The sequence below is a fragment of the Plodia interpunctella genome, chromosome 1 (assembly GCF_027563975.2).
Source record: "Plodia interpunctella isolate USDA-ARS_2022_Savannah chromosome 1, ilPloInte3.2, whole genome shotgun sequence".
NCBI classification, from domain to species: Eukaryota; Metazoa; Arthropoda; class Insecta; order Lepidoptera; family Pyralidae; genus Plodia; species Plodia interpunctella.
Window position 1 is genome coordinate 8,889,106 of NC_071294.1, and position 22,482 is coordinate 8,911,587.

Sequence of the window (22,482 nt, forward strand, 5' to 3'; positions counted from 1 at the left end):
TAAAATTTTTATGCTTCTTGACAGTGAACCCATACACACACCTGTTGTTTGAACTCTTATAACAGCAAATTGTTTTATATGACTAACGCTAGATAGCAGCTGCTCGCTTGATATCCGTTGCACACAACACAACAATTAAAAAAAATAAACTTTATGAGACAGCTGCGTTAGGGACTTCACATAAACATTATCTTGCGAATTGTGATTTTATACGTAAGAAACTGTTACAATAAATAGTTAACTATTATTACGTTAGTCGATTTTGTGATAGTTTCACATAAAAGTGCAATAAACAATTGAAACAATGATCCGACAGAAGTTAAGGAACAATACAGTATAATAATCGTATAGGTACCATTTTTTCGCATTATTTGTCCTATTGTTCATTGGTATAAAATATTTTGGCATAATAGGTCTAAGGCATAATTGATTTTTGGCATACGGGTAAATGTAGCATAATTAACTTTTATGTAAGGTTAGGTTAGTTAAGCGTAAGCCCTCATGCGTAAGATCATTATGCTAAAAAATCATTATGCCATATTTTAAATATTTTATGTTAGATTTTATGTTATACGGGTCTCTACCCGATCATATATGATATGACTGTACTAACAGTGTTTTTATTTTTGTTACAGTTTTCAAAACCAAGCCATCCTGGACAGCTTATAGCCATACGCCTCAGGTAAATAAAAAACACAACAATAAAACTAAGATAAGTCCATAAGAACGTTTGGTTTAGACTGGAATTATTTGGTGATGTCGTCAACATTCTAAAAATAGGACGATTTCATAACAGGCACGTTCGAGAGTGTGTGCCCGCTATCATCCAGTTAGGAGTCAGGATGGACTGAACAATTGTCCTGTCATACTATAATAAGAAGTTTTATTCTAGTGCCACAAATACTAGTGCATTTTTCATTAGTTTTAAAGTATCATTCATTTTAGAGTTTGTCTTTTCATGAGCAGGAACAAAAATAAGTCAGCTAGAAAGATCGTTAACTTCTCCGTTCTTGTTATCCACTTTATTAAAAGGCGGGTAGGTAATTGGAAAGCAAATAAAACGAAAAATATAAATAATCCCAATTTAACCTGTACCTTAATCAGAACAAGAGAAACAATCAATGCAAGAATATAATATGCAATAAATATAATGTAAACATAAGAAGATGATAAGAAAAGATATAGGAAGAGACTAAATGGAGAATATGTCGATATAGCCGTAGTACGTATATCAAGTGCAATAAAATTGGGGCAGTATGTCGTCAGAATATGATAAGTGCTATTACCAGCAATCATTTGCGACCTTGTAGCTTGTTGTCTGCGTGTCACAAATCGTGGGGAGACGCTGATTGCCATCATCCTCGGGCATCCGCCTTTGCACTTCATTACATACGCAACAATACGCCGGATTGCAAATTTAAATGCAGGACGTTCTTGTTTTCTGGGGCTGGTTTTTCCGCAGGAATTTTAAATGGAACATCAGTTTAGTCTAGTGCGTTTTCATTTGTATTCTTGTACATATTTAAAATGAACATATTATTCATTTGTCTTAGCTTTTTTAACGATCGTTTTATAGACAGTTTACAGATGACTTTTAACGTATAAATTGCGAGCCTTTCGGCTAGTCCCCCAGTTTAGCCTGCCCGGTCAAGTAGACAAATTACTACAATCAATGTGATTTATGAAACCCAGTTGAGTGTTAGTTACAACAAGAGTTGTTTAACTGGCCTATGTACCAACAAGCTCCACTTATATTTCATGTCGCTTCCACTTAATTTTCAGTATTCTACAATAACCCTGTATTGACTTATTCGGGAGCTTAGCTGTATGAGAAAGAAATGGAACTAATAATATATCTTGTCGACTGTAATTTTAAAATCATTGACACAAAACAACTAAAGTGAAAGCTTAGAGCATTGGAATATGTGGACACAAAAACAACTAGACGAAGCAAAATATGCTAATTATGAATGTGTATTTGGAAAGACAAACGACGAGTTGTGTCGCCAAGAGCCTTTATTTCTAAAACGGCTTCATTTAGAGTTGGAAGAAAAGGTGTTAAAATAAACTTGTCACTCCTCAGTTTATTTAGTCTGGAACTCTAGACACACACCCCGCTTTATTTGGTTTTGCCGTCTACACCGATGACGAATGTTTGCGGTCGTGAGGCAAAATCGATACAGTCAATATTAGCCTCGAGGATGGTATAAGAAATTATGTGTCAAAGACTGCATAAGACGGTTAGGATAACCGTCATTTACTTTACATTTCCATGAAATGTTGTGTGGGACAAATTATACTGTAATCAATTTATTATTTTAAATAAACATATCAACAACTAAGACATAGAGAAACGAAATAGATATAGTATTAGATAAAGCTTATTTGAATTTTGCTGCTAAGAGAAAATCTCTTATCAAAATAGAATAGTTAAACATCGTTAATAACTAGTTTGCTCATAATGCTAGAACGACAGTACTGCCAGGTGCGATGATATCTACTGAACCGGGGATTGGGTTAATTAGACCCTTACTGTTTGATTTATAGCTTAACTTAGTGTGAAAATTTATTGCGCTTATTTATTACGTGAGCTAATCATAGCGCTTCTTGGCATTGATACTGATCATCGCCTTAACCAGACGCTTTTAAAGAAACTGTACAGATACTACGACAAATTCATTGCACATTCTATTTTTACAGAACTTCCACGCCATTTGAATTAAATGAATGAACGTTGCGACCGTGAAATTGTGTTTGTAATAAAATTTGTTATTTCAGAGTCGGAAATGAAATAGTGAGCAGAAACTTGTATAGCTTTTATCCTCGCCGTGACATCTCCCATCGTGTCACGGTACGCGAATATGGTGCTAGTTAATGAATGCGATTAACACACTCGGCCACTCGGAACCATTCATGAATTAGCCGACGGGAAGTTTACCGTTATAATATTAGTAATACAACTGGTAGAAAGAATTGCAATCCGACCATACAAAGATACCTTCGATGACCTCTATTACGTTAATGGAACCACAAGCGTCAATATCTAGGGCACAAGTAAACATTGCGTGACCAGTATAATCTCCAAGGAATACAAATAAATATCTGTTTAGTGCCAATTAAATGACCGTCTTGATACCTATTCATTATGTACATATAACAATAAACAAGAAGCTTCGTAACTTTATTGACAATACATGTATTACAGAAAGATAAGTCCTTTATACGTCTTGCCGCTAGAGATAAGGGAAATTAATGAAAGAAGAGGTCAGATAGCCGCGTGGCCCGCTTTCAATTTAATTAAAGTATTCCGGGAATGATTTGTTTCCTTTCTTCTTTTACTTCACGTAGTAGAAGCCACATTCTGTTGACTTTTATGTTCATCAGAGAGCTTGGAATACACATCGAAAATTTAGAGGAAGGCTGTTAACAATTTCTAATTCGCTAGAATGGTGCTCATTGAACAATGATTACTTAATTGTATTGTCAACGGAGTGTACACGAGCGCGTGCTGGAGTCGACAACAAGTTACAAGCTTCAGCGCGGGCCCGCATCCCATTGTTCTAAGGAGCTTTGAGGGTATGAGACATTCTATTGTGAGAATGACATGATATTGCTAAAGGCTTTGTTGACATCTAAATCATACTCGACAATGGAAACATTCGATATGATTAGAAGTGGAATAAGAATACAATGAGTTAAGAACAAATAAGAATAGGTCATGTTAGGTACAGTCAATAAAATAGTGTGTTTTGGTTGATGGACACCAATGAAAATGAAACAAACATACTCAAAGAAACAAAGAATATTTAAATGTAAAAGGGACGTCAATCCCGAGAAACGTATTGCGCATATTGATAAGATGTATGGCGCATAAAGCACGAGCGTTGCGGTTACGCCGGCATGGGCGGCTTGTTCGGGCTGGTCTTCATGCATGAGGTTATTCCCACGCTATCAGCTGGTTCACGCGTCGCCGCGCACTCGCCGGCCCGCGACTTCGCGCGTCACCAACCAGTCCGTCAGATAAAGCCGGAACAACATCATGAATATTCAGTGCAACTGAAAATTTACGTAAATCACCGATTGTCGAATGTGTAGTTGGGATGATTTTTTACATCCCAATGTTTGAGTTAATATAAGAAACTTAATTTTTAGGAACATATGTATAATTATCGTACACAGATGATGTACTAAACTGAAAGCAGTGGCCTGGACACTGGTAATTACAAGAAACATTACAGTATCAATCAAAAACACAACAAAATACATATCTAATTTTCAGTTGTCGAAGTTCTATAAATAGCTTATTAAACTTCGTCAACAACATTTATTACTAATTCCGAGTGGAACCGTAAAACAAGGCATGAAGAAGAACATCTAAATACATTGATAAGAAGGACAAAAATGCACGACTAAATACCAGAACGAAAACAGCTGCAACCTCGCGACGAGTCCAGTCCATTAAACAATAAATGAAGTGGAGAAAGTCTAGTAACATAGTTTAATTATATCTATCGAGACGGCGTTTGATAACAATACTATTACTTCGATAATCTACCAAAGAGCGCCCGCCCCTTCACGCTCGGCTTATGAAAGGCATCTATAATGATTATAAAATAAAAACCTTTTTTACATTATCATCGATATGATGTTAAAAAGGGTTTCTAGTCTGTTAGTAAGTAGGTAGATTTGTGCATTGGTATGTGCTATAGTTTTGTACAATGACATGCTGTAAAAGAATATAATAACAGAAGAAAGTATGTCAGTAACGGTTTAACTTTGTCGTGAGTTATCGATACTACAGAGAGATAACGAATGATGGAACATGACATTACGAGCGTGACTAAAGCACGTCGTTGTTGGGCGTGAATTTTCCGAATTCTCAGCATCAGGTTCAGGTGGGTACAATCTAACAAATATTAAAATAAAATAAACTAGCAACAATAAATCTGCCGTGAGATTGTGTTAGAACGACAGGTTTAGCGGGGTCAAATCTCAAGTATAATTCTGAGCAGGCACATAATTGTAAGCAACTGTTTTTTTTTTTTTCATTTACTTGATATATTTATCAGGTTAGGTTAGGTTAAAACCAACATCAGTTAGAGACAACTAGAAATCTAAGAATAAAATTATAACAAAAAAAAATCACCATTTTTTCTTAGAAATACCCAAAAATTTTAAATCATAGAAATGCTTTTTATAGTAATGTTTAACTTGGAACACTGTCTACACTAGAGACTCTTTTCCCTGACTTAAATTGAATATTTGCAATGCAAGCAAGTAGCATACAACTGGGTTAAAAGCTTAGCGCTGTTTTGCAAACAGTACAGACCTACAATACCGAATAGAGCTTATGTATTTAGAGCGGACGTATTGCATTTCGTATTTATAGGATTAACGTATAAAAATAGATGCTCAAGTGCTAGATGGCGTCAGTAATTCAGCTCTATATTAAGACAATCGACGAAATTGCTTCCTATTTCTTATTATATTTTGTCATAACTGGACATTGCGCAGTGGTTTTGCCATGTCTTTACGGGTACGAGTTTAGCCCCTTCACCTGCTCCAAGAAAACCGACATTGCGGTATATTATAAACTGTTCGTAGAATTTCACATTGCTAACATGCGCATAAAATAATCGATTATATAATTGAGGGGATTGCTTCGATTGTAAAATGATCAATTTTATGGTCATTATAGTTGAAAACTCGACGAATATGTCTCTAAAATGTATAACTATAGTATGCTTGGTCATTTCAATTTTTGTTAAGTCTAACTAAGCTAATAGGTACTTTGCAACACGACAGACAGTAATCCGGTGTACTTATTGATTGCATCATGAAGGTAATGCGATTATACCCGAAGCAATTGTCTGGGGAAGCTTTGCTGCGACGATCCGCCACATCTATATAAAGTATGTATTTGCCAATATCATGGTGAGATTCTGAATTCTTTAGAATACACACAAAGATGTATAAAAATGGCCTTAAATTAAAAAGTTCTATCGATCGATGCTTTCAATTACATTTTTTCGATTGTGATTGCAGAAACTAACTAAAAAAAGTGATGAAACATCGAATATCGATTGCATGTGACGGGCCTCTTTTCTTAGGTAAACACTGACATGCACATTGGTCTAATACATCATTGTCACATTGTACTTAACGATCCTAAAAAAAAGTCGTTAATCACAAAACGAAATCATTGTTACTGGTATCAAATTGCTGATCATTACAACTATCATCTCGTTCTCACGGGTCAGATGCCCAAAAAGAAATAGACGCGCCTGTGAAAGTATGACATGTTATAACCACTTCAAAACAAGACAAATTGCATTACCACAGACAAATTGATGACAATCATATAAAAGTATACGTTTGTGATTCCATTCACGGATGCGGTACTTTTACGAGTGCCTGCTCCCTTTACAATTTCATAAATCGAATTTTGCCCGCGGCTTCGCCCGCGTGAATTTCATAGCAAAATCTCATCACTATTTTATAGGTTTAAATTATTTCCAAGTCTTCTAAAAATTGAAATAAAAATAATATTCTTTTAGTACACTATTTATGATCCATTTATTCATTGATTAAAATTGACAAATATCGTTCTTGTCTACATGAAGATTGGATTTATGTAGAACCATTCAGACCTCCGAGCATTACAAACTGCATATTATCATAAAACATGACCTCATCGCAGTAGCCACAACATCACACACAACACCGTAAAGTTTTATTGTTGGCTGTCCACAAAATCATTGTTATTGCCAATACATAAAATGGTGAATATCTTACTTTGTTGGTATTTATGATGTCATAGGTTATATCATAATTACTAGGAAAAGTTTCCGTGACAACTTTAACAAGGACATTTTTATTAGTATCTAGATAATTGACCTAGTCTACTCCTGCCAAAAACAAGGTTAATATAATAATGGCGTATTATTTTTGTTCGAACATTTAAAAGCAACGTAAATATTTATTCAAATGCCAGACAGTGTGAGCTCATTACTTAAAATATTACAGAGTATGTTAATTGGAACTGTATTGACGAAGAAGCATGTCAGTTATATTGCAAGTTTTACTGAAAACAGCGTTTTCCCAACTTCAGAAGTCAAATAGACTAGGGTTGATTCGTAGAGTGAGGAAATTCTGACAAGAGATTTCCTCGTTTTGTTTGAAACCTCCCCTCGAGCTGGCATTGAGTGCTAGGAAAGTTAGACAAGAAAGGGGTTGTGTCGGGAGAAAATGTATGGGGCGTTTAAATCGACTCATTAAAGCCCACCGCTGAGTTATTGTTTGCGATATTGTTGCGTTATCACTTCTAATTTCTCCGGGGAGTAGAGAACAACAACACAAATTATCTACATAATTGGCTTTTGGACAAACTAGAGTGTTATTGTTTACAAACAATCGAAACTGACAGCTTGGCAAAAACCCTTGTGGTCAAATCTATCTTTGGGAAAGTTTGACGTGATTTGAATCACCGAAAATACTGCCACTAAAAGTGGTAAATCCACCTACTAATAAGAAAATATATGTAACACTGAAATTCGAATAACTGTTGAATAGTGCAGTCCAGAAAGGTAAATGAAGAGAAATCAGTTAATCGATTGTGTTAGGTGTCGTACATACGTATTGTATTGCACCTTCATGACCACAATCGTTATAGCCGACATGGTACATGCATCCACACAATGCCTGCCCTACATTCAGAACTCTCGAACCAAGGACTTATCGGGGCGTCGGCAATTTCAATATTATAGAACTCGCAGCTTCAACATCAATAAATGTTGTGGCCTTATTTATTAAATAAGTTTACATTATATAAACCGACAGACTGCAGACAAATTCCTACCTAAAACAAGTTAACTACATTGTTATCTATTCAGTTCTATAACTGCGATAAAACATTACAACACGAAATTTTAATCACATATAACGTCTCATCTTCCTATGTCGATTTTTAATTGTGACATAACATTTCAATTGTTAGATTACATGGCTGGATAACGCAAAATCACACCCAAACCATCGTTTAAACTAGTTTCTAATGTATTTTTAAAATAAAAATAATGAAATAAAGAGTCAAAGAGAAGCGATTAAATTAAAAAAATATATTTTTTTGGTAGGTTCGTGCCTTTACTTTTCATGTCTACCATTTGTAACGGTTAATAACACATTATAAACACATACATCTGATCTTAATTAAACAAATGAATATGATGTGCAGTCAAGCCAGATTTATATCGACTAAATGGCCCGTGTCAATCTCCAATTGAACTTATTAAATTAAGGTACTGGATCTGTTGCGGCAGTAATATCATGATTTATTATAATTCAACTACAGTCTACAATACTTGTACCTATTACTAGAGTCGTAAAAATAACGGTAACATATGGCGTATCATAACATAAATACATTTTATGATATCTAAATCCAATTATACGAGCGATATGTTCAGAATGGTTTATTCACACAATCGAATAACCGGATCCAACCGCAGGGATTTAGCCACGGCTAAATGCCTAATATTTATATGAAAATAATTAAAATTATATAAAATAACTTACCACTTTGCTATCATAAACAAATCACCAAAGCTCCAACTTACCTGTAAAAAAATATATATCTTTATAATTATTTTAAAATTTCAATTAGTTATTTTGATACTTCTATATACTAACGAGACTATTTTTGCCGGATCAGATTTATGAGAAAAAATAATCGAGTTAGAATGAAATAGATTAGTGTTTATTACTCAAGATTATAAGAGTCATGTTAGAAAGGTAGAATCGACAAACAAAACGTGCTTTCCGAATTCGTAAACATAAAATCGGTAGACAGACACCTAATCTTGATAAATTCTGCGACCCATCCCATTTTCATGAAATCCGCGCCCCTCCTTACTGGGCGTCTAAGTACAATCGACTGGAAAATTAGACGAAGGTACATTCCCTTCAACCTTTTTATCAGGTTTATCCTATCCTACTACACAGTTTGTTTTTAAACTTTGCCAGAATATTTCAAAATACCTTACTTATTTATCAATTTATGTACACATGAAACTTATAACTGAAATGATATAAGCGTATACTGAACAGATCTTTAAGTTTAACCTCTTTTGGTATTACATAAAGTTGATGATTTAAATTAATAAAAAGCATTTTCCTTTGTTACAGATTACATAATGAAGAAGTACAGAAATAGCGAGAGTAGGTGGTGCGTGATCTTGTTAACGGCTACGTTGGCATCTCAGGTGCTAGCTGAGGCAGGAGTAGGCCTCTACAATGACAGGCTGAAGCAAGTAGTCACCTCCAGCACCCTCAAATGGACTAATATGAACAAAGAATCCAAAGATACCTATATAGTGGGGACTCACTCTTCAAAAGGTAATTTTATTTATATAAGATCAATCATTCCTTTATTTTGCCCATTCAGAAAGTACACGTGATTTTTTATTTTGTCTGCATATAAACTGTCTAATTGTTTTAGTGTGTAAAAGTTTTTATAATTGTAATATGTTTCAGGTCCAATATATTTGTGCAGAGCAAGACATGAAGGAGAAATGCTTTTGGGACAACTAAGACCAGATTACACCACATGTGCAGTTTCAGGAAGTAAAAGCTACGATATATTTGAGGTCCTAGAAAACATAGAAAACGCTTCACTAATACAGTGGCAAAATTGGAAGAAGTTTACTCCCAAGCCACGTGGTGGTGTTTTGGTGGATTCTGCTGTAGATTCCGTTTTTATTGGTCGTACATCATCTGAAGGTGACTTTAAATATCATATAGGAAGGATAGATTTTGAAGGCGATATTGGAAAGTTGTTAACTTTTGATGAAAATAATAAAGATTTAGATCCAATAACAATTGGGGAAATTTTGATCGAAGTCGAACCTGTGAGTTACAAATTAGAGAACGTGGTACTAGATTTAGATACCCAGCATATCCGGCAATCAAATCCTGAAATAATAGCTGAACGCGTTTTAACAAATGATGGTGATGTCGCAGCAACGCGTGCTACAGAAATCGAATATGACTATAATTACAAATTATCTTGGGGCCACGGTCACGGTATTGCAATTGGACTGAACACAAGTATAACAATGGCTGACGGCAGTGAATCTCAAAAAATAGAGTGGGCTAATCCCTTCACAGCTAATGTAACTAAATTGTTTAAATTAGAAAAATGGTTAGAACCAGGTACAGCTTGTAATGTTACATTAAGAGGAAATCGTACAGAACGCGATGTCCAATATATTGGTCAGTTAACAACCTACTATGAAAACGAGTCCCGAATGAGGCAAATGCGAGGAGAAAGAATTGAGAACACATTAGAAGTAGAAGCAATATATGATGAAGTTTATTTTATTGGCAACAATAGTCTCGTTCCTACCACTACTACAACAACAACAACTACTACGACAACGACCACCACTACTACTACCACACCACCGCCTATACCTCCTGTGATAGATGAAGAAAATGACATTGCAAATCCGCTGAAGAAACCCGAACAGATGTCAGATGAGCATAAAATGTTGAATGATGATATTGGAAATGCACCTCCTGCTAATCAATTAAACAAAGCTGCCATAGGTGGGGTACATAGTAGCAATCCAAATAATGCCAATACAAGAGTGGCCTCTATTGGTCTAATTGTTTCATTGTTCTCGCTTTTTCTTTGAAGGTTTTGTAATACATAGTTTGTTCCTGTGTAAATAAACTGATCTTAAAGATTTAATATAGTTGCTTGAACGTTGATATGCTTACATACCTAAGCTTCATTGCTGTTGTTTAGAGACCGGAAGCAGTCTGTAAAAACATAAATTTTCCGGTCCCAGTTTGTTGTAAATAGGATTATTTTTTCTTAACATTCCCGGTATGTGATTAATTCCAATGTATAGAACGGAAAGCAAAACTTTATCACATAACTGTAAATAATTATGTATATAGTTACTGTATGAATATAGACGTCGCAGAGCGACATGTAACCTTGTCGTTACTATTATTTCGGAGATTTGTAACATCGTAGGTAGGGTATATAACAATTGATTGAAAAGCGACGCTGTTACCAATGAAAATTACTTAATGGCTAACCCAATATCCACACGTAACAGACAGCTTAAAGTTTTCAAACTGTAAAGGAGGTATTTAAAACTACATTGTATACAATGAAATAATATTTGTTTACCCAAGCATACTAGTATTATTAAAGTAATTAAAAATATTTCAACAAACGTACGAGTTACCCGGATTTACTGTTTTTACAAATCCTGTAAAATATTTTCTTACAAGCTCAATATATTTGTTTTTTCAGTATATAAAGGAATATAAACGAAATGATGTTACTTTAGGGATTATGCTAAGTATTTTTGTTATTTGTAGTTATAAGTTACAAGAGTTTAAAATCCAGAATTATGAGATATTATTATTTTAAAGCTTTAGTGTTTATAGACTTTAATTTATTTTGTTTTATCTTAATGTAAAAATTGAGTCCGGACGAAGTTGCCCGTCAGTGCCCTTGGAACTTTCTACTTCGAGATTCTCTGATACTCCGAGATTCATGCATGTTACGATTTTGTAAAATAAATAGTATGGTTATGTCGATTTTTATTAGTTGCCAAAGTTACAGGACAAAAATTGTATAATTTTCATATTTCTGATATAATTATACACAACCCATCCCTCCGTATTACTATATCACTAAACTCCACGTTAGAAAAATGTGTTAAGAATTAACTTTGTCGCTGTGCTTAGCGGCTTTGTCAAAGTGTAAAGAAAAAGGATAATATTTTTGTATGGGTAGATATCGAATATAAGTGTTTGCCTTAAGTATGTGAAGCCCCTCCGACCTTTCATCCATAGGTATATGAATATAGTCAAATAAATTTGTGTTTCTTTTACTGTAGTCAATTCTCGCATATTGCAAACACCTTAGTTCTATTAGTTGTAGTATCATTAAAAAATGTTTAATTTATAACATCAATGTCCCACCTAGCGTACCATTTATCGGATAAGTGATTGATATCATTATAGATTACACTTTCCTTTTATTGGCTATTATGGCTTAATGTTGTAAATTGATGTTAGTCCATAAATCTGAAGTTCATTATAATGTTTTAGAATGTTTTAGAGATTTGCTTTGTGTCTCTTGTTAGATAGTGAATCTGTTCGTAATCAATAAGGCATGTTCTATTGCTGTGTATACGCTCTAAAATGCGTGTGAAATCAATGAATCTCTCAACTTAACATCAAAATTGATTTGCGAAGCATAATTGTGATGTTCCATGTAAGGTTTTTTGTTTCAATTCATTAAAGTGTAATTGAGATCCTAGTTGTCTTTATTACTTATTAGCATGTCCTGAACTGATTTATTATTGACAGGAATATGAGAGGGAAAATATTTTTTCTATCCTTAATTGGTTTTTGTTCTTGACAAAATAATCAGAATCATCGAAAGTAGGTACGAATTAAATTAAGTGGTGCATTGAAAATCAATAACAATTTATAAAAAATGCTAGCTGCGTCGAAGGAGAATTACGGGATTAAAAGTACTAGTATAAGCTCAAATTTTAAAGGTTAAATTCATACTAAATGTACTAAAGCTAATGTACTAAATTTCATCCATTTAGTAGATTTTGCGAGATTAATATAGTAGGATTCATTGTGAATTTCCAATTGTATGATCTAATGACTACTTACAAAGACAATGAATTTAGATAAATGATCATGTATCGTTACTTAAGTAGTTAAAATCGTACAACAAAGAGAGGTTTGGGGTTTCAGCGACCCCAAACGTGGAGGCAAAAGGCAAGGCTTTAGGGTCTACTACACTTTGCAATCGAAACCTAATTGTGTCTGCAATTTGATAGACGGAGGGACTAAAACAGCGTGAAATCGTTTTAGAATTGAAACCTGTCTTTAAAAATTAACCTTTAGAGGTATTCAAAATATTTATAAATTATAAATATAAATATATTAGGACAAATCACACAGATTGAGCTAGCCCCAAAGTAAGTTCGAGACTTATGTTATGGGATACTAACTCAACGATACTATATTTTATAACAAATACACATATAGATAAACATCCAAGACCCGGGCCAATCAGAAAAAGATCATTTTCCATCATGACCCGACCGGGGATCGATCCCGGGACCTCTCGGTTCAGAGGCAGAGACTTTACCACTGCGCCACCGAGGTCGTCTCGAGGAATTTTCTGGAGTTTTACAAGAAAAAAATAAACTATTTTTAATAACTTGTTACTAATTAGTCTAGAAACTGCTAATCGCTTAGTCCTTACGAAGCACCATGGTCTCATAAATACAGAACTTAGAACACTATTATATAATAGTCTAGACACCTTTATTGATTTCGTAAATGATAATGACAAAATGAAGTTAGATCGTAGGAGCATATAGGCTGGTGAATCAGGAAGAAACAAAGATTTATTACATGCCATAACTTAGAGGTTGTTACGTCCCACACATGTACTTATACGACAGTAAACAGACATACGTGGATGATGAGTAGTTAATTTACTGTAAATATTGAACAACAGATAGGCTGGTAGGAACTTGGTTGATTTGTTTATACCAATGGAGAGTCATAGATTATAACTTACTAGACTAGCATTGATACTAGTGGCGTAACAATATACCACTGTGTCGCTACAAATAAATCAACTCGGGTTAACCATGAATTACCTATAACTGTATGTAAATAACTGGAACTATTGCAGCCATTCCCAGATCCTTGCTCATCGTCAGAGGCCAACAGTTATTCCACATTTAGTGAATCGTTTTCGTTCGTGAGTATAACTTCAAAGTATAACAATTATCATGTTCGGGTACTGCTAATTTGATTTAAAACTTTCAGATATGGCCAAGATGTTTGTAAGTTTTCCATAATATAACACCAATTTAAATAATGGAAGATGCCAATGTTTAACTAGTTAATGTTGACGATTTACGTAATATTTCAGCGTGGGTGTTTGTCAGCGTGGTCATTAGTTTGAGCCGGGGTGGGGCCCGTCCCGCTTACAATCAAGTTGAGAGACATCTGTATTTTCCCCATATTTTCCCAATCAAATTTTTTATAAACTTCGCTTTAGTTTTCCCTTTATTTTATTGTAAACATTTATATTTAACTGAAATAGTAAATTGTTTATATATAAAGGTATTTTTGACGCGTTGATGTCTTTTGGATTGATTTTCTTGTAGTAATACTATAATATCTACTACATAAATAAAAATCAACAAATATCGTAATAAAAAGTATAAAATACGCTATGTATACAGGAAATTTCAGGCAAAGGAAATATAAAGCAAATTTCAGGAACAAAATCATAGGAATTCTATATACTTACCTTTCATGGAAAAGTATATAAAATAGATACTCTAATTTAATGGAAAAATTTCATAAATCATTATATTACGCCTTAATCCTTATTTACATGAATAAGACCTATTCAACTAATTTGTAACAATGAATTCAGACTAGAAATTTAACAAAATTGCATCATTTTTATGGATTACATATACTCAATAGAATAGAATAAATGTTTGGTCGGATGGTAGGGCCTGGGGAGGTATTAAGCAGCGGGAGGTCGGTGATAATATAATCTATCTGGAAAACATAATTTATTTCGGATGTTATAGCCTTGGCCATGTAAAAATAATTACTAAATAATTGCTGGATGTTGGAATGACGAACTGAAAAAGCTCAACAAAGGATGGCGCGATATAGCACTGGACCGGCGTCGTGGAAGAAAGAGAGAGGCCTTTGTTCAATACTGGGACATAAATCTATACTATTATTATAAAGAGGTAAGCGTTTGTATGTTTGACGCGGGTAATCTCCGAAACTACCCAACCGATTTCAAAAATTCCAATATACCATTAGAATGGTATATTATCCAAGTTTGCTATAGGCTACATTATATCTCAAAATTCCCACGGGAGCGAAGCCCCAAGCAACATCTAGTAATAGTAATAAATTCAGTCAAGCTTTACTACAAGATTTGGTTCATAATTTCGGTATACTATATATATATAACCTATTTATAAATTGGACTAAATAATGAATTTTGAACATTAGCTAATGTTCTAGTATAGATATATATGCATTTCGCTCTTCTTCTCATTATTTTCTTATTTTTAATTAACATGCTGTTTTAATAGATTTAGACTTTTTATATGAGTCCAACTGAGTTGGGCAGTAGAGGAAGGGGGTTCACACTATATATCTTATTTTACAGGACTGGTACACAGCTCAATTTGGAGCAAGTAGGGGCGCACAATTAGTAAAAATAGTACAATAATTATAAATTGTGTTATTACTAAGTAAAGTATAAATGAATGAAGAAAACCCATTAAAACTGAACATATAGGTATAACTTATTCATTATTTTATTTCGTACAATACTTTTATATACTAATCCTTTGAGCACCTGCAAGGTGAGCTTGGACTTAATATCGTTTATTAATTCACAAACGTGCGACTAATTTGAAATCATGACACTGACATGTGTCTGCTCGTAGTTAATCCAGTTTCTGGTATGCAATTTACTGACCGACATGTACTATAGGCCCATTTGATTACACCACACTTTGACAGACACATTTACGTGTGTTAACATTTATCATTCTTAGCTTTTCTTATTCTGATCTCCAGTTTAAAGAATGACTTGGATTAATATACACAAAAAATTATAAAACTAACTATTAACTGCCAGCGGGAGATTTGATCTATTCAGGTATTGAAATGTGAAATGTACAGTCAACAGCATAACCTACACAATATTATATTGAATTCGCCCCTATTATCGTTACATAGAGTTCCATGCCAGTTGACATGTGTTTGAGTTACGTTTCATAACTCGGTAATTCAACAGATACTTGTAAACGTTTCAGAAATGGAAGCCCAGATTCTATAAAAATGACGGTAATTTAATTGACTAAAAAAGTGAAAAAAGTAACAAATGCCATGCAGAAGAATGTTGTGAAAAAGTGAAAAAATGAAATACTCATAACAGATACGTTGAAGGTTAGAAGTACCTCATTTACTTACTCGTGCCTATTCTAACAAGGGAAATAGTGTCACTGTAAAAGTTCACGGCAACATTGACATTTCATAGCTCTGGGGTGCGCCTTGCCTTGAGTCAAGTACACACGAGACGCATAAAAACCGACTGTTCCATAGCCATATAGCTGTTTGAGGAGTGAGAGCCTCGGCATGCGGCTGTAAAAACAAGGAATAGCCTTTAAAGGCCGAATTAAAAGCAGTGGACCATCCCGCTTGTAAATTATGTATTCCGATGTAGATTAAGTAGGTCATGTAGACTCTGTCTCAATTCTAATGTTACTAGCAAAACATATTACTTTGAATACATTTTTTGCATAACATGTAGTAAAATAATTATCACTATCTATGCCAACAGTAAAAATAAATACTTATGTAACTTCCACAAACATAACGCTGGCCTCCCAGCGTTGTTGGGAGTTAGCACGTGAACGTGTCTTATTCCGTCTAATGTAACCGATGCACGTGACAATGGTTCTATTGACCTTTCTTCTCAAGTCCATTACTTCGTCGGTGAATCGTGCTTCTTTAATTTATCGAGAAGTTAGTCGCGGGCCTTCGTCTGGGGCTCAAGAAGAAATTCCTTTTCCTCGAGGTTATTTATTCGATGGCAGATGGCGGCAACGACCGGCGCTATTGTAATATAAAAGTTGGGAGTTCAGGGGAAAGCAAGTACAAGTAACGAGAATAATGGCACATAAATCAGGCAAAGGGTTCAACAATTCGGTTCCACTGGCACAATGCGTTTCTGTAACTCTCGCTGAACCAACACAAAGGCATACGTTGCATTCTCTGATATGGTTGTGCACATGACCAAGTTATGTTTTATTTGCGGAGATTTCATCCGCGGAATATTTTTTATAGAAATTATATATCATTTCTAATAATGATAGGGGTCTTATGAAAACTTTCATGGGTTTTTACTTTTTATATTTGATATTAAAAATATGAATAAGTATTACACTACTTTTTTGTCAAATCGTTATAAATTTGGCAAGATACACTATACTTCTAAATAAGTTTTTTACAAAAATGACAATTTTGCATTCAATGTGTAAAAAAAAAAGTCCGTCAACCTTTGAGGGGTTTCCATGTCTGGAGCTGTTCCTGGGTGCACAATCAGGTCATGCTTAAGTATGATAATAATGTATTGTCATCCAAACTAAACGTGTGTACAAAATTTTAGCTCAATCGGTTTTTATGATATCTGCTTCAATCAAATTGAGTTGCAAGATTCCACTCGAATGTAAAATATAATCAGTAAAACGTAGGTAAGCATCAATATTTCGCTGCTAGGTACGTAAAAACAATACAAGCGCTTGAGGGAAAAATCGCTACATAAATAGTGCGCGTTCCTTTTCACCCGCGGCGCATTCAGGTCCCTTTGTGAAGATATTTCAGGCGACGTGCTCAAAGGTGGGCTGGAGGCACTGTAATTATTCGTGTGAGAACGAGACAACGCGAAAGGGGCATGAAGTCTTCCCCAGGGACACCCGTAGGGGGCTGTTCGAGGACTGGTACAAAGGTTTAGATGGGCGGGAACAACCGACTAAAAACACAAGTCTATAGGAGCTGGGCATAGTTATGTAAGAAATATTTTTTAGTTTCAAAAATAACTACATTACAATAAACATAACGAAAATAGAAAATCATAAGGAAATAATGAACCAATTCGATAAAATTTGGGATTCCCGCTGGGATTAAATTCTGTATATCTACATTGTTAATTTGAATGACGATATTTCGATACAAGAATGAATGTAAATATAAAAATCATATCAATCACATAATATAAAAAATATATCAAGAAAAATAAAAGTTAATTTGGGCTCGTCCGGGATTTGAACCCGGGACCTCTCGCACCCTAAGCGAAAATCATACCCCTAGACCAACGAGCCAACTACAAAACGGATTGAAATTTTGATAGACATTGCGTAATGATATTTTCAATACATTACAAAATTAATTGATTTATTGATCAATATAAACCATAAAAAGATTATTCGGACACACATCTAGTAGTATCTCAATACTAAATTACTATGAAAAAACAAACAATAAGTAACACAAAGCGCCATCTCATATGCAGTAACCAAAACAGTGATGCGTGCTTCATATTGGCTTTAGTGCCGACTATCGGCAAACAATTCGCCAAACGTTGGAAATTTTGACGTACGGTGCTATTTTTTCTTTGTCACTCACATATTGTCGACTCCACCCTGTCACGGAATAAATTAAAATACGAAACTCCTATGACTCCTTATTCCGTAGAGGGATGCTTACTATCGGCAAACTCAGACACATGCCGATGCGATTGCGTTCTTTTATTTACCGCAATTAAAAACCAGCAATGTATATCGAATTCGCCAAAATTAGGCTATTATTAAACTATTTGGCGACAGGGAGCTAGCATTAAATTACAAAAAGTACGTATATTTGCGCCAAAAATATACCTACCTATATTCCTAAATTCGGTCATTACATTTGTACCTAATTACACATCATCAAAAACCAAAAAAAAAAAACAAAGTAGGTATGCACATCTTTCATTCTTTCTTTTCCAGTGTGTTTTGCTAACACTGATGTCAGATTTTATTCAAGTTATAGGTATTACGACTATTTCAATTCGACTATACGTTATAGGTACGGGATTATGCAATAAAGGCAGCTAAAATAGATGTATATGCACGAATATAGGTCATTTTGTATCACGACCTGCTTTATAATCAAGTTGTCATCCCGATGCCCCCCCGCTGCTGCTGCCGTGTCAGTGGGTCGGTGCGTAGTCCGTACGTGCCTGGAACCCTAAACGTAATCCCGTGGGTGCCGGCCTATGCTCAGCTTCCATTGTTTCAAACCTTTGATTAATACAAAAATGTAAGAACCGTTAAACGTTTTGCAATAGCACTTTAGTGCAACTCTAGTGATTACAAGCTATTATAAGAAATTACTTCCTTGAATTTTGTGGGCCTACTGAAATAATAGGTGCCTACCTACCAGACATTGGTCATTGCATTAGACATCGTGAAATCAAATGAGGAAGAGTGAAAACCTATATTGCCTAACCTATTTACCTAATTGGATGCCATTTCAATAATTAAACAATTAGGTATTTTTTTCTACAAAATAAAAGGAAAAAAAAACAGGGCTCGTCCGGGATTTGAACCCGGGACCTCTCGCACCCAAAGCGAGAATCATACCCCTAGACCAACGAGCCGTACCATCAGTTGGCGAATGTAGCCATGGCGCGAGCTATGCATTTCGGCTCTGAAATACTAGAATAGGTAGGTAGGTACGTCACTTTCGCATGCAAAGTTTCATCCATATTTTACGCTTCATTTTGCTAGCCTAACAGAAATCACGGTGGCCATTAGATATGCCTGCAAAACATAAGTAAAACAAAATCAGTTTTACTTACATGTAGGTAGTATCTATCGATCTGATTAATTAAGTACCTACCTATGAGTGTGTTCTTGCTTAGAAATGCATAGAATTGTAGAATGGTCTAAGAAGTAATTACGCATGAAATTTTTCTTTGCGTGTCGACGGCAGATGACTGATGAATAGGTATAATCAAATCATGTTCTTAACTCCTAACGACAGGAAGGAGGGGTAAGGTTAAGTTTAACGTGGCTGTATTATGTATGTAACCTACTTAATAATACTTAGGTACCTAGTTATAGTGAGAGTTCACCAGAGTCAATGAAGCCTAATCAAATAAAGTCGCAAAGATAAGGTACCTAGGTATATACCTAAGTAAGTACATGTAAATATTGAATTAGAAATGAATTCACTCAGTATAGTATCAGGTATTTATTAATTTATAATTGGGGTAATTGTGAATTAAGCAAAAAACGTGCTTTTTTATAAAATAAACAATAAATAAAATAAAAGATAAATAATAATAAAAGTTTACTCAATAAATTAAATTTACTCAATATTCAAAAACCAGTTTACGTTTGCAATTAGGTAAGTACCTACAGATTTGAAACACTTAAATTTCTCATCACTAGAGCTAAACGGAACAAGATTGCGGATAAAAGTATAGGTAGGTCTATCTAAGCATTTGGGTCGAGGTGAGGCAGTTAGGAGTCGGGAGCTGACATCAGCTATCGTGTGGTGCAAGGATACAATCATATTACCTATTATTCAATGACTTCATTTTCATTGTTAAAGTTAGGTACCTATTGTAAGTGTGGTTTTTCAAATAAGTAATCGCAATTTACATCTATGTTCCAATGCTGTCTTGTCGCTGGTGCAATACTTATTTACACAGAAATAAAATAGCGGTAGTTTGTTCAGAGACTCAAAAAAAATGGTTTTCTTCCGTAAATAGGTACCTAAGTACTCAAGAATATTAAGATCACATAGTCTGCTTTGGCATCTGTCAGACATTCTGGTGATAGTGTGTAGACGGCATTAATTACACCATCTATGGTAAAATGATAAAATTAAAAGCTATGTTTTTAAATTAATACATTGTTTGACTACTCGACAATAGATGGCGCTGCAAAAAAAGTGATATAAACTATCCTTTATATATTTTTATTTTGCCCCTGTGACAAGCTTGAGATAAAAAGGCACAAATAATAAATCATACTCACCCCAATATAATCATTTTCTACACAGAGAGTCAGATGTAAACATAGATTAGGTTTAAACCCAAAATATTTCCAGTTTATTCCCAAATTGTGACTGGGGTATCTGGGGATAAAATTAGGAAAATACTAGGCCTAAATCTTTTTGTATGCAACTATCATGAGAATTACCAATCCATTGCAATGAAAAGTGATTTAAATACTTAGGTATTTCCTAAATAGGAAATAATAATTGTGTAAAAGTAACATCTGTGTGGCTATCTGATAATAGATGGCAGTAATGACAATATGATAAAGTATTTAGTCACTTACCCATGACACCAAGCTGCTGTGGTGACAATGGTGCTGCATCTCCTGCTCCAGACCCGAGTGATCCTGATGCTAATGACAGTCTTTCACTAAATCCAAGAGGACTGCTTCGACCTCCACTGCTAGCAACTGACCCCATACCTGAAAATACCATATTACTTCATAAATATTCTTTTCTAAATGAATGTAACATTTAAAGTTAATTTGCCCTAAGCCTATTAGATATTTATGTTTAAGCTACTCAAAAAGGATTCTAGGAAAAACTATCTGTGAGTAATTACTCTCACTTATACTGTACAATACTTTCTTATAGTACAGTTATAAATCTTTATTTTATGAAGTGAGACTAATCTTTAGCACTTTACAAAATAAAGTCTTTCAATAATTATGAACTTTTGTTTAAATTGTACCTAAAATTGTGAAATGACTATGAACCTCTTTTCAATCTCTTATTATTTTCAAAGCATATTATTTCACAGTAAAGTTGTTGTATGAAAACAGCCCAAAATGTATTACATACCTCCATTTGGACTTCTCATACGAGATATTCTTTTGTTGATAGCTCTTTGGATTCTGGGATTCAGCATTGGCTTTGCTCTGCGTCTGGCCAAATACCTCGACAGTACTCCCACCACAACAGCACTTGTACCCACAACTCCAATGCTCCATAACACAACCTGAAAGAGTAATGTGAATATATAAATAAAAATAGGATTTGCATAAAGGCATAATTATGCCAGACAAGTAAATACTAATTCTATTATCACTCTAGCAGTCCACCAATGCCTGGCCATGGGCTATCGTCAGGCTGTGGGTATAGAATGAGAGATCACTAGTTTGTTGTTTATCAGGATTAGTATAGTAATATCAATGTAACATGTGATATAGGATAAACAAACATACCTTTTGAGAAGTTGTCAAGTTAACTTCATTAAATGATATAGCTTGACGCCAATGCTTCAGTTTATCTAACAACGGACTTGCTTGAATTAATAGTTGCATATTCACTTAAAAAACTCGAGATACAATATAAATAATATTTACAGTATTGATGTAATTCTCGTTGTTAGGTTATCTGTCAAGCAATTGGTCACTTTATTTTATATAATGAGTGAGTGGAACAATAAAATAAATGTCTCTTTAAATAACTTATTTTTCATTTAATACATTTGTTATCTTCATAAAACAGTTAAATAATGCTAAAATTAATGCTCACAGAAAAAATAAATTGAAAATTCCCGGTCAAGTGACATGTACTATAGACATAAATTATGACATTTAATATTTTTAATTACAAATCATATAATGCAAATGTATGCAACTATTATAATACTGTAATAGTACAATAATAAAAAGTACGGTTTATATTGCATTATGGTGCTACGCGCGGCGTCAAACGGTTTCATAGTTCATGCATTGTAGCTGCACATGACGATGACGATGGATTTGGGTTGTTGGGTATTTATTTATTAGTAATACATAA

At 34.4% G+C, this 22,482-nt stretch overlaps 2 protein-coding genes and 2 non-coding genes across 4 annotated transcripts in view; 1 reads left to right on the forward strand and 3 right to left on the reverse strand.

The window, feature by feature from the left end:
* Positions 1 to 12,343, forward strand: part of uzip (unzipped) — a 29,039-nt gene extending 16,696 nt beyond the window's left edge. The window contains exons 2-4 of the mRNA XM_053748469.2: positions 636 to 682; positions 9,184 to 9,393; positions 9,532 to 12,343. Coding sequence (XP_053604444.1) covers positions 9,192 to 9,393; positions 9,532 to 10,694 — 1,365 coding nt within the window. The 5' untranslated portion in view covers positions 636 to 682; positions 9,184 to 9,191 and the 3' untranslated portion in view covers positions 10,695 to 12,343. The remainder of the gene's footprint in view (positions 1 to 635; positions 683 to 9,183; positions 9,394 to 9,531) is intronic.
* Positions 1 to 22,273, reverse strand: part of Miga (Mitoguardin) — a 48,371-nt gene extending 26,098 nt beyond the window's left edge. Inside the window, exons 1-3 of the mRNA XM_053748341.2 lie at positions 21,903 to 22,273; positions 21,520 to 21,676; positions 21,003 to 21,140 (exon numbers count right to left, since the gene is read on the reverse strand). Of these exons, the coding sequence (XP_053604316.1) occupies positions 21,003 to 21,140; positions 21,520 to 21,676; positions 21,903 to 22,001 (394 nt within the window). The 5' untranslated portion in view covers positions 22,002 to 22,273. The remainder of the gene's footprint in view (positions 1 to 21,002; positions 21,141 to 21,519; positions 21,677 to 21,902) is intronic.
* TRNAP-AGG (transfer RNA proline (anticodon AGG)) lies at positions 17,919 to 17,990 on the reverse strand. The gene has a single exon. It is a non-coding gene; the product is annotated as a tRNA-Pro (tRNA).
* Positions 19,238 to 19,309, reverse strand: TRNAP-UGG (transfer RNA proline (anticodon UGG)). The gene has a single exon. It is a non-coding gene; the product is annotated as a tRNA-Pro (tRNA).
* Positions 22,274 to 22,482: the final 209 nt, after the last annotated feature.